At 35.5% G+C, this 15,929-nt stretch overlaps 1 protein-coding gene across 1 annotated transcript; it reads right to left on the bottom strand.

Moving 5' to 3' along the window:
• Positions 1-444: 444 nt before the first annotated feature.
• Positions 445-4,861, bottom strand: LOC142620010 (laccase-15-like). Its single transcript, XM_075793445.1, has 6 exons — positions 4,695-4,861; positions 4,354-4,505; positions 3,999-4,243; positions 3,709-3,837; positions 1,245-2,189; positions 445-943 (listed from the first exon to the last, which is right to left on the bottom strand). Exons 1-6 carry the CDS (start codon positions 4,779-4,781, stop codon positions 813-815), a joined length of 1,689 nt encoding a protein of 562 aa, XP_075649560.1. The 5' UTR covers positions 4,782-4,861; the 3' UTR covers positions 445-812.
• Positions 4,862-15,929: the final 11,068 nt, after the last annotated feature.

The following is a 15,929-nucleotide window of genomic DNA, read 5'->3' as shown; positions in this document are numbered from 1 at the left end:
CCTTTTAATAAGTGTCAAAATTAACGTCACGTGACTTGTAGATTGTTTGGGCTTTTTCCAACTAAAAGAATTAATGGGGTTAATTTTAAAACATACCCAACAATATATATACATATATTTATATATATATATAACTTTTTATTGCTAATTCCATTAAAGAAAAGTTAAATCAACTTGAATTGCAGCATTGAAATTTGAAGGAACATATTTCATCTATATCAAAATACCTGTGACATGCTTATCATATTGATTAGGGATAGTAGTGAATTTTCTATTTGGGCCAATATATTGGACAAAGAATATGGGTTTGCATTTTCAAAATCTCTTAAATAAAATATGTGGGTAACTTTTTTAAATTATATATATATATATATATATATATATATAGAGAGAGAGAGAGAGAGAGAGAGAGATAATCCAATCTTGATGAATCATACAAATATCTAGCCAATAATAATATTTGATTTATTTCTACAAACTGCTTAATCACACAGCTTTATTTAATTCCGTATACAATGTATACCATATACTATGAGAAAAAGTAAATTACCTCTTCCACAACAATTTCATTATTTAATTTCCTCCACAAATTGTTGTGGAAGCAACAGTGATTGTCGCGGTAATAATTCCACAAATTATAATTATAAACAATAATACTACAGACATACCGAACAAATTAAGAGCACGGTGAAAACAAACAATCTAACTAATGAATGGACTGGCCCAATTCATAAATGCTTGTCTCCCCTGTCATTTGATGTAACTACTCACGAGGAATGAACCAACATGGTGTTTGGAGCTTGCAGCTAACTTCAACAGGGTGGCATGTCTGGTGGTGGTGGTAAAATATGCTGTTTTCGACCTTTTCCATTTTTCACTACAAATGCCATGTCCATGCCCCATGTCATATGCCGATCAAAATGGCAGTGCAGAAACCAAACTCCTATCATCACAAAACATAAACAACATCATCATCATTTTAGTGCTAAGTGTGAGGGGGCAAAGGTTGCATCATGAGGATTGGACAAAATACAAAACTGAAATATGGTCAAATATGTATTGTATTTAATACTCTAATGTACTGAACACAGTTAAACCTTAATATTCCAAATAATTAATTTTGGACCCAAATAGACATTTTGTGTTCCAATGCACTAGACACAAATTGAACCTTAAATGGGGATTATTAAAAAAATAATTTGAAAAAAAAAGGAGAAGAAAATAGTTTTAGTAGTTTGACAAACCAGGATTGTCGGCCCTGAATCTAATGGCAGTCCAGCCATCTAGGGGAACAGCAATGGTGTTCATAAAAGGAGGGTCAACAAGATTATATCTCAAGGGGTCCTTATCCTCGTCAAAGTTTCCAAGACCCATTCCAACCACATAGAAACTATATCCATGGAGATGCATTGGATGATCATTCCCGCCCACCAAAGTCGTGCCTTGAAAGACAAGTTCCACAGTCGTGTTAAACTTCAGTATCTTAACCTTGGTCCCATGTCTAGGTGTCTCTAGGTATAATGGCAGGTCCTCAGCAGTGAAATTAAATAAATATGGTGGGAAATCTGGAAAATTAGTCCCAAATACCCCGTTGATATGACCATAATAAGCTTGTAATATATCGATGTATGGGTTCACAAAGCTTATGTTATTGACACTAGTGGCTAGTCGGGTCCCATTAGGCCCTGCACATGAATTGTTAGGACATGGGAACGTGTTGACTGAGATTACAAAAAATAAACGTTTGGTTATGTTTATTGGGACACTGACTGGATGATTTTTATCGGCTAAGCTTCTGAGGCCACTTGTGAAACTGACTGAGGCATTGGTATTATTAAAGTAAGGAAGATTAGGTAGGGAAGGAGATGAAGATGGGGTATAGTTTCCATTGTATTCGAGAATAGCAGTGGTGGTTGTGTTATCATAAGCAACACCAGGTGCAGCAGAGTATGCTCTAGCAGCCATGTAATAGTGGTCAGATTTCTGGTTCGCTTTCAGCAAAACATCGATGGTTTGGCCAGGGGATATTGTGACATAACTTGATTCCAATGGCTTGGTGTAACTACCATCTGTTCCCACAACAGTGACATTGTGATTGGCAATGGCGAAAAAGAGAATATCCATCACGGCAGAGTTGATAAGGCGGAGGAGATAAGTCTTGCCATGATCAACCTTTAGCTTGAATGTGTCTGCAAGTAGTGAATTGCATTAGTAGAGTAACACCTCAGCCAAAAAGAGAACAAAAGAATTGCATTAGTAGACTAACACCTCAGCCAAAAAGAGAAAACAAAAGAGAGAGTTTATGGACACAACTTATGTACCATAATCGTTTTTGCTATTAAAAATGGTGATTATGATCATGATATATGGATTAATATTAAAGTAGATGTGAAAGTCATTGTTCACTATTCACAATTGACCATTTGTAATAAAAATTGTGATAAATAGTATAGTTTTAAAAAAATTTGATAAAAAAAATAAATTAGTAACTTGACAATCGGTTATTGCCTTTCTAAGAAGGATGATTTTTTTTTCTTTCTTAGGGCTAAGACAATGACTTTATTATTCTAACCATCTTTAAGTATTACCGCCACTAGCATCTTATTGGGTTAAAGTTCACCGAGTCTTGGTACTACTGTTTGAACCATGACATTTACCAATTGCAAGTAATTTCCTCAATAAGTCTAAGTATCGTATCAAATGTTATTATTTATCAATTTAAAATATATGGATTATAAATCAATGAGCCTTAATCCTTGAAAAAAATTAATCATTTTTCATAAAAAAGAAAAAGTTACTTACATTTAAATTAACTAAGTGGCACTAATACTAATTAAGATGCCTAAATTTTGAGTATAAAAAACTACTCAATGTAATAAACCCCTCGCACATTACAAACATATATTAAATCAAATCCGTGCTATTTTTCGTTGTTTTTTTTACTGAATGATCAACTACTCCATGCTTTAGGTGTTAAAAATATTTACTAAGAAAAAACCATACTGGGGTTTGAACAATAATGGATAAGAAATATGATGATAAGTATTTGAAAATTGTTAAATAATTAAATTCATATTTTTCCTAACCATTTAAGTTTTTAAGTCAATTGATAATTTATCATTAGCAGTCAAAACATGATTATGAGTTTGTTTGGGAGTACTGAAGGCCAAGGCCAACATAACTTGACTTGAATCTTTTATTCTATAGATTTATAACTTTGAAATTAATTAAGCCACTTACTTAACCTTAATTATAATTTAGGTGAAGAGGTTTGGACCTAAGGACGAATTGATAGAGGTTCAAAAATCAAAATTCCAGTCATTATGCTTATTAATTCATGTATAAAAGGTAAAAAAGTTAATCAAGAGCAAGCTTAAACCTGTTCGAAAAACTAATAAACCAAACCCCATTATATGGTCCAGGTCTAGCTTGCTGGTGATAAGACCATGCTTTAATAAAAACTGATCATCGTGTACATTTTAATTTTCAACCGCACTTGGACTAGGATATATACTTGTCAAAAACATCATTTCCTGGTTCATTTTTTTACTTGGGAGTTGGGACACTGTTTTCTATGGGATTAGCAGTTTGTTTATCTTCTTACCCGTACTCTTCAATCTTCCTCCCTTTTCATTGTAATTCAAGCATTCGGTAGAAAATAAATGATTATAAACATTCTATACATATAAAACTTTAGGAATCTTTGACCTGGTTTTGAGCACGGATAAAGAGCACCAGGTTGTCCATTGATAGTGTAAGCATCAGAAACATTAGGGGCTCCTCCAGTAAAAATAGCTTCATTATAAACTGCCAATATTTCTTGCTTCCACCACTCTCCTGCATAATCAGAGATTTCCAGTCATTTCAAAAATATTTTTCTGGTCAAATTGTGTAACATTTTCTTTACTTTTAAGTTGCACATACAGCTTGACTCTTCAAATTTGAAAGACCAAAAGAAAAAGAAGTCCCAATAATTTAGAAGGCTAATTTTATAATACCAAATATGATTGGAACCTCTGCATGAGGAAGAGGGAAAGGATATTTGGTTCCCTTCTTGGGATGAATGATTATAGCACCATGAACCGTTGCTCGCCACCACTCACTATGAGCATGCCACCATAGGGTCCCTACTTCTGTGGAAAATATAATTTTTTGCCTAAACTTTCCACCCGGTTGTATGGGGCATTGTGTAATATATTCAGGGCCATCTGACCATGGATTTTTCGGTTGTTTTACTCCATGCCTATAAAATTGTAAATTAATATTATCATATACAGCGCATAGTTAATTAGCAGTTCCTTATATGTGTCGATTTCTTCTGTCAAAACAAAAGTGCACGGATCAGAATGATACCAATGAATAGTTATGTTAAAATTGCCCTGGTTATGGACATCAACAAAGATGGTATCTCCTTGGTGAACATGTAGTGCTGGTCCTGGAAACTGGCCATTTACTGTCAAGATGTTCTTTGTGCTGCACAGTCTTGTGTATGGAGTTTCTTTTACCTACAATCCAAAGTTTACACACATAGGTGCTATAACTCATAACAGAGCATGTGTACATATTAATAGGTATACAACTACGTACATGCATGCAGTGTCTGTAAGTACATATATCTCTATTCATGATGTAGAAAATCAAACAATTGCATTTCATGAAATGAATGGTGAAATTTTATCGTATTAGTTACTTACCACAAAAGTATGATGAACATAAGCTTGGCAATGAATGGCACCGACAACTAAGACTAGCCAACTCAAAAATTTTAGGTTCAACCACATTTTTTTTTTTTGGGGGAGATTTGGGAGTAGGTGATGGAAACCTTTTTAGTTTTCTTTTCAGTCTTGTAGTTTTTAGTGAATTCCTTTGCGAGGTTCCGTTTATATATAGACACGAGGCCAACAGGAAACATGATTTACTTAGCGGTGAAGGTGGCATGGGACCATTTAGGTGCTTAACTAACTGTACACTTTGACCTCAAAAATTTTAAGAGCACAACTGATTCAATACTTATTTTCACAGTTATATTTGATATGACCTATTGTAAATGGTGGGAAAAAATGGTCGATTAATGTTAATGTAATAAATAATTCATCACAGTTTGCCAAATCTATAAGATAATTGTGAAAATAAATATGAAATTAATTATGATTTTAGAATAATGTTCAGAGAAACATCTTTTCAATTTCAATTTATCAGATAGGATATGACATATAGCCATCTTTAGCTCCAAAAATAATTGAACAATGATAGGGTAACGGTACAGGTTGATGATGACTTGTATTTCCCCATCAGATTTTCATTCTCTTCAAGATCAAGTTAAAGATATATAGTACTGTTGACAACAACACAACGAGTATTTCTTTTTCTTTTTTTAATGTTATCGCATCTTCTAAAAGAAACTTTTTTAATAGAATTTTCTTGTTTTAATTTCAAGTTGATTTTAGAATTGGCAAACTAATTAATATTATAACTTTGCTTCTAGCTTTAAAACTATGTTTTTTATATGGATGAACGTTGTCATGTTCCACATGAAATGTTGCTCAAAAGTTAGAAGTCCTTTGGAACGTGGAAAAGTTTTGTTACTCAAAAATCAAAAGTGAATCGTTTGGAATGTTCTATCTTTTTTTCAGATAAGAAAGAATGTATTCATTAATTTTCATTTTGAACCAAAAAAAAATTGCTTCCGTTGTGCTTAGCATTTCAGTCCTTAGGAAATTTAACTCAGATTCTTACCTCACATAATTACAGTACGTACTCATAATTATTTCTTCAACTCGTTTTTTAAAATAACTCAAGCAGGTGCAAATCCCACTTTGGAGTGCAAATGAATACTGAATTTTCTAAATATGATTTTGTGTTTGAATGAACTTATTAGGTTTATTAGTTTATTTTACTTCAAAAATGGTTTTTAAAAATAAAATAAAATTTAAAAATCTATACATAAGTCAGATAATCAAATAAACCGACTTATAAACCAAGCCAAACATGCTTACGCTCTTTCTCTCTCCCCATTTTTTTCCTAGTGGCCCGAATAGTGTTACCGTTAATTTATAGATATTAATGGGTTATAAAACCAGGATGGGAAACTTAATTTCATTAAAATTAATTATTATTATCAATTTTTGAATATCAATACCTGTTTCAAAAGATGGAAAGAGGAGAGAGAATAGAAGAAAGATGAAAGAAAGACAATTGATTTTCTCCATTATAGGTTGATAGGAATGAAAAGAAAAACGTAGAAAGCAAATCCTCCAAGATTCACTTTTTGCAATCCACCCAATTTGAACGGAAATCCCCCAAAAAAGAGAGGGAAAAATGGAGACTAAAATTTAACCTATCATGACTCAAAATTTAGATTTTTACCCAAGCTAGACTTTAAATTCATCGTTGTCTCAAATCCATCTGAACATAATAATAATAATAATAATAATAATAATAATAACAATAATAATAACAACAACAACATTTTGGCTAAATTACAAATTGAACTCTTTGACTTTAATCACAATTTAATTTAATCCTTAAATTTCATTTTTCTTTAAATTTTAAGTTTTTTCAATTTCGGCCTCTGTTATTCTCCTCTAGAAAAGCTCTATTAAGAAATAAGAACCCTCTAGAGCAAGAAAAGGTATCTCATGCACCAAATGCATGAGATTTTTTGTCTAAAACATAAGTTTGGTAGTATAAGATGTCATTTGTTTGTAGTCACTAATGAAGCTTTTTTGACGGAAATTAACAGAAAGTTTAAGTTGAATAAACTTAAAAGTTAATACTTAATTGAAAGAATAAAAAGTATTAAATTAAAAAAAAATGGAAGTTGTACTTTATAATTTAGGGTAACATTTTAATTTCCCTTTGCCCATCAAAGGAAAGAAAAATAATATTTCTTCTTGCTTTCAATTTCTAAACATACTGTTATCTTTCATCAAAGTGTAAAGGTTCGTTTAGAAAGCGCATTTTGCACTTCTCACATCTACGTCTGACTGATTTTATTTATTTATTTATTTTCATGTCCAACGTTGTCTCTTGCACTGTTTATATCCAGTCCAATCAGGCATATGTACAGTACTTTGAAGCATGAATAGTAATTTTATTATTATTATTTTATTATATTCACTTTTCAGTTTTTATCAAAATAAAAAATATACAAACGCACGCTAAATATCTATTTCTAGGTTGAAGTTTGGCCTGTCGAAAGTCAAATGGGTCGGTAAGTTCCTTAGAATAATTGATAAAAGGGTGTCATAAAAAGGTCATCCTCCCAAGCAATTGATTACTGTATTCTATGCACGTGGTTTGATATAATAATTAATTAATTATCAGTGGTGGCAGACGGGCACTCACTCCACCAAGATCTCATAATTAAAGATTTTTTTTTTTTTATTGCTAAAATGGTGTCATAAGATATACATATTTTTTATAATATATGATGTCATAATAAGATACTCGTAAATCATACATCATACAATATCTTTGCATCGCCGTGGAGTCCTTTTATGTATTCTTATCACATGCATTAGATACGACAAAAAACACGTCATTTTTCTATTGTGAATTGAAGTTTAAGGTTCTAATATATATATATATATATATATATATATAGAAGAACAATCAACTATGTATATCATATTCTATCAAAAATCTTGTAATTCAGTTGATATCTTTTCATGCACAAAATATTTAGAAATCTAAAAAAATGATCTAAATTGAGAAATTAACAACATATTATAACTATTTTTAGAATAAAAAAATTATATGATGTTCCAAAACAATCACAACATACCAAGGCAGTATCCATTTGAGTGAAAAATTTAAACATAAAAAGTAACAATTTCGATAAAAGTACAAAACCCATGACCCACGCGAGCCTTCCTTCTTCTTCATTTATGGCCCATAGCCAGGTCCTCAATTTCAAATCAAAACCTACCTGCACAAAAAGTCTTGGCCTCCCTTGGAATAACCACCAGTACTTTTGCATAGTTTGTCCAAACTAGAGCCCCAATGTTCAAAGTAGAAAAAATTATATATACCTACCGATAAATTATGGTAAAAATGGACTTTTACTCCTTTCACCCAAAATATCTAGTAAAATACCTATATTCTAAAACTATCTAGTAAAATATCTCTGTTTTGAAACTTGATTTTTTAAAAATTGAGTTTTATGGAACTCGAGTTCCATGTAAATTTTTCCAAATAACTCGATTTTCTAAAAATCGAGTTTTAAAACATGGACATTTTGCTAGATAGTTTCAGAACAAGAATATTTTGCTACATATTTTAGGCGAAAGGGACAAATGCTCATTTTGACAGATAAATCATAAAACTTTAATGTGTGTTGAAAATCCGTTACACTATCTGAGAAATCGAAAAGTTTTTTAGCACAAATTTCAAAGAGATAATAAAAAAAAAACGCATAAAAAAGAAGCAAACTAATTGAAGCCACATTCTGGTTGCTCAAATTGAATATTGCTTACTTCTTTTCAAAAAAAAGAAAAAGAAAGGTTGAATATGACTGACTATGAAATTAAAAGGAAAATATTCTTATAACAAAATGCAAAACCTAAAACAAAACTGAGAAAGTAGGATAGAGATTATAAACCTTTTCTTGTTGGGTAAGAGACAAGTCATCCTGGAATGTCTTGGTAGCCAAAGTGCAAACAGATCATGATTGAGGGCCAAAATGGGGATATATCCCTTTTGCTAAACTTTCCAGCAAAATACCCCTATTTGAAACTATTTAAAATGCCATTTATTTGAAACTATTTAAGGATAGGCCTCTGTTTTAAACTTGATTTTTGACAAATTGAGTTTTTCATTGAAACTCGATTTTCTAAAAATCGCGTTTCAAAACTAGGGTATATCCCTAAATAGTTTCAGACAAGGGGCGTTTTGCTGGAAAGGTTTGCAAAAATTGGTAAAACCCCATTTTGGCCCATGATTGAGAATAGCAATACTAAGATTTTCACATGGTACTTCTCACAATGTTGATTAATGCTAGGTCTGTAATGTTTTTACAATATTTTCATAATAAATTATAAAAGGTAAGTTGTTATTAGTTTTTATCTAGACTTACCATTTACATTACTTTTTTACTTATCAATAATAACTTGTTACTTACAAGTTATTATTGGTAAGTAAAAAAGTGTTAGAATCTCTTTCTCTCTCCCTCGTTTGTGTGTGTGTTTGTTTTAAAAAAAAAATTGTTACTTAAGATTTGTTATGAAATTATTATGAAGTTGGATTACTCACACTAAAATAGACTTTACAATCTCAGCCAAATAAATAAATTATGTTGACGTTGATAATATTGAATTCAACTATCCATGTCGAGATTTAGACAAAATGATGTTATTATACGGCAATCCATCTAGTAGGTTTGAAAAAGCTCAATGTTGTTGGTACTAAGTACTATCATTATTTTGGATATACACCACTATTAGTTTCTTTAAAACTTTCTCCTCTCTTCCCTTGTGTGTGTGTGTTAAAATACTTAGTATTCTCAAAAGAAAACAGTGGGTTAATCCCACGTTGGAAAATAAGTATGAGTTATAGAGGTTTAAAGTATGTGTTATGTATCCAAGAGTTAGGCCCTTTTGGATGTACACCATTGTTAGTTTCTTTAAAACTTTCTCTCATTTTCCCTTGTATGTGCGTGTTAAAATACTTAGTATTCTAAAAAAAAAAAATCATCAAAAAAAAAATACTATCATTATTATTACTGTTATTATTATCACGATCATCATTTTAATTGGTTCTTTTGAGTATTTTTATAAATGATATCTTCCCACAAGTTATGTAACAGACTCCCTAATTTTTATATTATAAATTTATAGTACTAGGAATTTGTTGTGCTGTCAAGAAAATGATCTTAGCTTGTATTCAGATGAATTTATTAACAGAAGGGGACATATTAGATAACGTGTTGATCAAATGTATTTGAAAGTTATATTTCAAAATTTGTATTTGTTTAATTGTTAATTTGTTGTATATCTTTTCATGCATCTAAACTTAGCTTTGAGTCTCCTTCAATCGGTTTTCTTCTAAGACTAATTGAAGGGCCCATGGTATGGCAGTTGCACCAGCTATCAAGGAACACACAGAGAAATGCCCCACAGCTTTAACAACGTTGCCATCAGAACTTCTAGCCACAATTGCAATGGTGGTGCTTGAGGGATTAAGAGCTGCATTAACATTATATTTTAATAATTCATTTTTTTGAGAAGAAAACCAGTACGTTTTATTGAATAAGAAAACAAAATTAGCCAAAATTGGCTAGGAGAACAAAATTAACATATGGTGGAACATCCTTCATTTACACCATTAAATTTTTATAATACTTAGATCCATAGAAAACTGGTTTTTTTAAGCATGCCTCAATTTCAAAGCAGGAAAGTCTTGGCCTCAGTTCTCTTGCATATATAGTTTGCACAAACTTAGGAAGGGTCCAATAAACTTATTAGGAAGGATCCCTTCTAATTACCACGAGTACTTTTGCATAGTTTGCCCTAACTTAGGAAGGATCTAATAAATCTAAGCTAGAACCCCAATTATCACGTATTCTTGACGTGATCGTCACTTCATAAGTATAAAGTTTTCACAGAGTGTAGGAGGACAAGATTTGAGGTTTAAGTCTCTAAAAATGAGCTTCACACATATATATTTAGATTAGGCTAGATTAGAAATTTATATCTTGTATAAATAAATAAAAAAGCTCAAACATATTTTATTTTGTTATTCTGACAAGAAAAATGATCTTAGCTTGTAATATTCAGATGGATTTAACACACTAAGCATGTAGAGATGGATTTTCAATTCAGGCGGAGAGGGAACAGCTATTAAAAATTCCCTCCTCCTCTTGCAATTTTCATGAAAAAAAAAAGAATATATATATATATATTTATTTCTATATAAAGCTTAAATTAATCATTTCTCTCTTCTAAGTTCTAACTTAAATATAATTGATTTTAAAATGTGGCGCCCAAAATAAAAATTCTGCTCCTGCCGGTAAACCATAAATAAGTCAGCACCTAACAATTTTATGTGTACTACTTTTTTATTTTTTTTAATTATCAAAACCCAATATTTATTATAAATTATTATAATGATTGAAAATAAACATGCGATTTCTTTTAAAATTCTTCAAATCTTTAGTAATGCAATTTTATTCGGAAATATATTTTAAAATTTTGAAAAATAGTAATATAGTTTCTTATAGTATAATTTATGTAAGTGATTTTAATGCATTTACAATGAGTCACATAGTAGAAGCACTTTATACAATTTCTAATATTTATATAGACAAAACACAACATGCATGCTGTAAGCGCACAATTGCACCTGGACCCAAAGGCAACCGTGGGCTCAAGCCCAATGAGCCTTAAACAATGAAATTTATAGAGTGTGGATCTGAAATCTAGTTAGGGACACTGGAAACTTAATAAACAGGCTAAGATGTAAAAATACTTGCGAATAGTAAATGATTATTGCAAAGGAGCTTCCTCGGACATAAGCCGAGGACAATTTCTGTATTATTTCTCTTTCTTTCTTGAAAGTTACAATTCTTAGTTTCTTTCTTGGCAATTGATCGATCTCCCCCTTTTCCTTGGTCTCTACCCTCCTTAAATACTTCTTCTCTTGGTGCTTTATCCACGTGTTGCCCAAATCTCTCTCTCTCTCTGACACCACCTTCTTCAAGTGTTTTAAATAGTAACCAGAAGGTTCAATTCTACTGTTCAGGGGTCACTTCCCCATTAATGCAGCCAGGGAGGTAGGTGCAGGGTCTTTAATGTGCAGGTGGCAGCCTTTTCCAAAGATATTTCTCTAACACCGGTGCCTCTAAAGGATACTGGGACCCCCTTTTTAATCAACAGTCTTTCTGGAACCCTGCTTGGATCTTTCTAGTGAATCTCCAAGTCCTCCCGGGTCTATCCAAGGAGAAATTTATCCTCGGATGCATCCTCGGACCCTCGGCGTACGGGCCGATTTGTAACCCTAACGGCCTTTTAATCAAGAACGAATTGGTCCTTCTTGTCAGAGCCCAAAGGCCCAAATGCCCGCTCGGGTCCTCTTATTCCCCACAATAGCCCCTCAAAACTCTACTTTTCAGCATCCGAGGAGAAAAATAGGGTTTTTATCCGACGAGAACTTCCCCCACACGTTTTGTAAGTCACCACGCGTGCGAAGATCGTTTCGTGTTCCAGAAAATGCCATTTGGCGCTTTGAATTTCAAAACGCGTGCATTTATGACCGTAAGTTACACTTTGTTCCCCACGTTCAACGGTGGGATGAGCATCCAACGGCTCTTGTCGCCCCCCGAAAATTTGGGCGAGACAGATGCAATTTTGAGGCCGCTTCCTGCACGTCATAACGCTTTGGAAACATACACCCTCATTTATTTCTTCAGAGCCTAATCACATCAAAACATCAGTCGTTGCCTTTTCTCTACAGAAACCCGTGGAAACTCGCACAACTTCAAACTCGTAAGTTCCTATTTTTTCTTTTACTCCTTTCTCCTCGGATTCCATCCTCGGTTCCCATCTTAACCACTTTCCTTCTTAAAACTCGCCCTCTCGTTTCTTACTGATGGGTAGATTTAAGTGTTTAGTTGACACCGTCGCTGGGATGGAAGGTTTTAGGGCTAAATACCACATTCCCAACGACGTAGGTTTAAGACACTGTCCGGTGGAAGCCGTGGGTGGGTCTAGGAAAACGGGAGATGTCATTATCCCCATGATTGCCTTCATAGAAGGTGGGATGACCCTCCCTATGAGAAGTGTAACCAGGGAATACCTTCACAACCACCGGTTATGTCTTGACCAGTGCGCACCCAATGTCTTTAGGGTCTTAGGAAGCGTCAACGCTCTAAATGAGCAGATGGGCTTAAACCTTACCTGGCATGACGTCGTCTTTATGTACGAATGCCATAAGCTTACAAGCGTAGGATATTATATTAAATCCCGATCTAGTATAGTTAGGTTAATTTCCTATCTGCCCAAGTCCAATAAAGGCATGAAGGACGACTACCTCATCGCCTCAGGCAACTGGCACGACGGCCCCCACTGCCCAGTCGAATGGGGAGATCCAGGTGTGACTTCTTAGGATCTAACTTCCCAACCCCGTAACCCCATCTAAACATCTTGAAATGTTCATTTACCTTTACAAACTGTTTAACTTTGGTTTGTCATATGCCTTATAGATTTGACCATGTTTGTTTGTTTTTGGTGTCTTTTCTTATAGATAAACAACACGTGCGCCCACACCTGAGCCACTGCAACGTCACTGACTTAAACCAAGTGCTACACTCAGAAGTTTTTGTGAGTGAAGACCTGCAGCTCAGAGCGGCTCACCTGATACTTGGGTACGACCTTATATCCTCGGACTTCCAGGAGATAGAGAACGCAATTGTCGCGGGTGACCGGAGGCGTAGGAGAATCAACATAGCCAGACCACATTTTCTAGCCGACCACGATATTCCCGACGACCCCCACACCATCCTGTACACGCAACCCATCGCGGCGGTCCCTCTCGCAACACACTCTCAGGCAACCGTTGTCCTAGAGGAGCAAGTGTCCTTGTCAAACACGTTGGACGAGGAGATAAACCAGTTTTAGCTTGAGGACGTCCAAAGACCTCGAGGAAGCCAGTTTGTCGTTCTTTCCGACGAGGAAGAAGAGCCCGCCGAGACCTCTGGGATTGTCGGCCTAGTGATTGCACGTCCAGACGACAGCTCCATTGAAGAAGATATGGATGTGCTTAAGGGCCTTCTCACCGTGAGAGGCAAGAGAGTCGCCAAGAAAGGAGCGAGGGGATCTCAAGCTCCCCCGTCCTTGCCACCACCCCCTCCTCCAGCCGACCCCAAGCCTCCCGCTGAAGAGCTTAAGAAGAAAAGGAAGGTGGAGGCCGAAGGGGCTGGTGGCGACAAACAGAAAAAGCTGAAACAGCAGCCACCGCAGGCTCAGCAGCAGAAGCTGGACAAGGGCAAAGGGCGCGCCCGTTCAATTGAAAGTGGGGAAATCCGAGACATGGTCGAGGTGCGCCGAGCACCGGCTATGTGGTCTCCTGAACTGAGACTGGATGGAGCACCAATTCCCCTCCAGTCTAACATTAGGGCATTCCAATAAGGCCATGCCCTCCACCTGGCCGAAGCGTTGGAGCGTCCTCTTCTGCTGCCCAAGGATATGGAAGCCTTGGAAAAGATGAGCCAACCTCAGCTGTTCCTTTCTTTGAAAAGGGACTTAGCTCTGGTAAGTTTCACTTCGTACTTATAATCTAGGGTTATTTGTAAATACTTTACTGTGTTTAACCCCCTGACACTTTATCACAGGCCATCCAAGAAGTTTTCGCTGCTGAGAAGTTCGTGGACGATTCTCGGAAGCGAGCTAGAATGAAACAGGAGATACGAAAAGAGACAGAAAAGTCCCTATGCCAGGCCTTAGCAGAAAATGGGAACCTCACCTCTCAGCTGGCCGATCTAAAAAGAGAAAAGGACGGTGCCAAAGCCAGCCTGAGAACGATGAGGAACCAAGTGGAGGGGCAACGTAAGCTTCTTCACCAAAAGGATGATGAGCTTTCCCAAGCCCAAAGGGAACACTCTGACTTGGAGAAGGAGCTTGCGCGGATGAAGGAGGAATCGCACAACTTCTAGCATTCACTAGAGGCTGCGAAGCAGGCGAGCTATAAGGAAGGGGTAGCCGCAACACAAGACCAGCTGACAGAAGCTTTCGCGGCCTTGTGCCGAGAATACTATCAGCAGGTTTGGGGGGAGACTCTAAACGTAGCCGGGGTTCCTTTAGCTTCCGAGCTAAGGAAGTTCGAGAACGTTTGGCTTCCCCTCGACATACAGGAGATAGAGGAGACTCCTGGTGTTGCTTCTCCTCCTGAGGCAGCTTTTCCTGCTCTTCCTCCCGTGGTGCCAGAACTCATTCCTGATCCTACAGAACCTGAAGGTTCCCATAAAGAAAAGGATGGGTATGAAGGTGCCGAGAAGGAACAAAGCCAAAGTGTGGAGCCCATCATTCCTTCAACGACTACAACAGACAAAGGGAAACAAGTCTTGTCTGCCTTTGAGTTGAAGTTGAAGAGCACCGAGGCTGGCAGTACTTCCCATCAAGACCCCCCTCCACAAGCTTAGGGCCTAGCTTAGGACTTCTTTCCCTCTGTACTCCCAATTTTCTATGTAATGATGTATTCCATGACAATTAATGAAAAACAGCTTTATTCGATTTTCATCTGAGTTGTGTTTATTTTACCTTGCCATTTTTTATGCTTGCCATGAAGGTTCTCACTAGCACATAGCTAAAGAAAGAATGAAATAAATAAGTCTAACTTCAACAGTTGAACAATTACAACTTTAAACAGCCATGCACATACTTACTGTGCAAAGTAAAACATTCAAGAACCTGACAAAAACTAACTTAGTTTAGATGGTATACGGTGCCTTACTTTGGAAACCCCTATGGTAGGTAAACTTTGTAACCTGAGACACTAATTTTAGTAAAGTGTAAGGTCTGAGGACCATACCTTGCAAAAATTTTGCTTAACACTTAAAGATGTACACCTTAAGATTCAATTTAACAGATGGTAAGATATCTATTTCAACAAAGTGTGTGGTCCGAGGACCATACTTAACCAAGTTTCTGTTTGACACTTTGGAATAATAACTTCAGATGTTAATTTTCCCAAAGTAGAAGGCCCGAGGACCCGGCATAACTAAGGTTCTGTTTAAAAAATGATAAGATATCAATTTTCACAAGGTTTGTGGTCCGAGGACCATACAAAACCAAGTTTCTGTTGGATACTTAGGAGTAATAACTTCAGATGTTAATTTCCCCAAAGTAGAAGGCCCGAGAACCCGGTATAACTAAGGTTCTGTTTAACAAATGATAAGATATCAATTTTCACAAGGTTTGTGGTCCGAGGACCATACA

Source organism: Castanea sativa, chromosome 12 (genome assembly GCF_040712315.1).
Source record: "Castanea sativa cultivar Marrone di Chiusa Pesio chromosome 12, ASM4071231v1".
Lineage (NCBI taxonomy): Eukaryota > Viridiplantae > Streptophyta > Magnoliopsida > Fagales > Fagaceae > Castanea > Castanea sativa.
This window is presented reverse-complemented; position numbering and strand designations above follow the sequence as displayed.

Excerpts from the sequence above, each read along its gene's own strand:
- LOC142620010 (XM_075793445.1), bottom strand. The coding sequence starts at position 4,781 with ATGTGGTTGAACCTAAAATTTTTGAGTTGGCTAGTCTTAGTTGTCGGT. Across the intron at positions 4,506-4,694 it reads ATGTTCATCATACTTTTGTG|GTAAAAGAAACTCCATACAC; the intron begins GTAAGTAACTAA and ends TTTGGATTGTAG. Across the intron at positions 3,838-3,998 it reads AGAGGTTCCAATCATATTTG|GAGAGTGGTGGAAGCAAGAA; the intron begins GTATTATAAAAT and ends CTGATTATGCAG.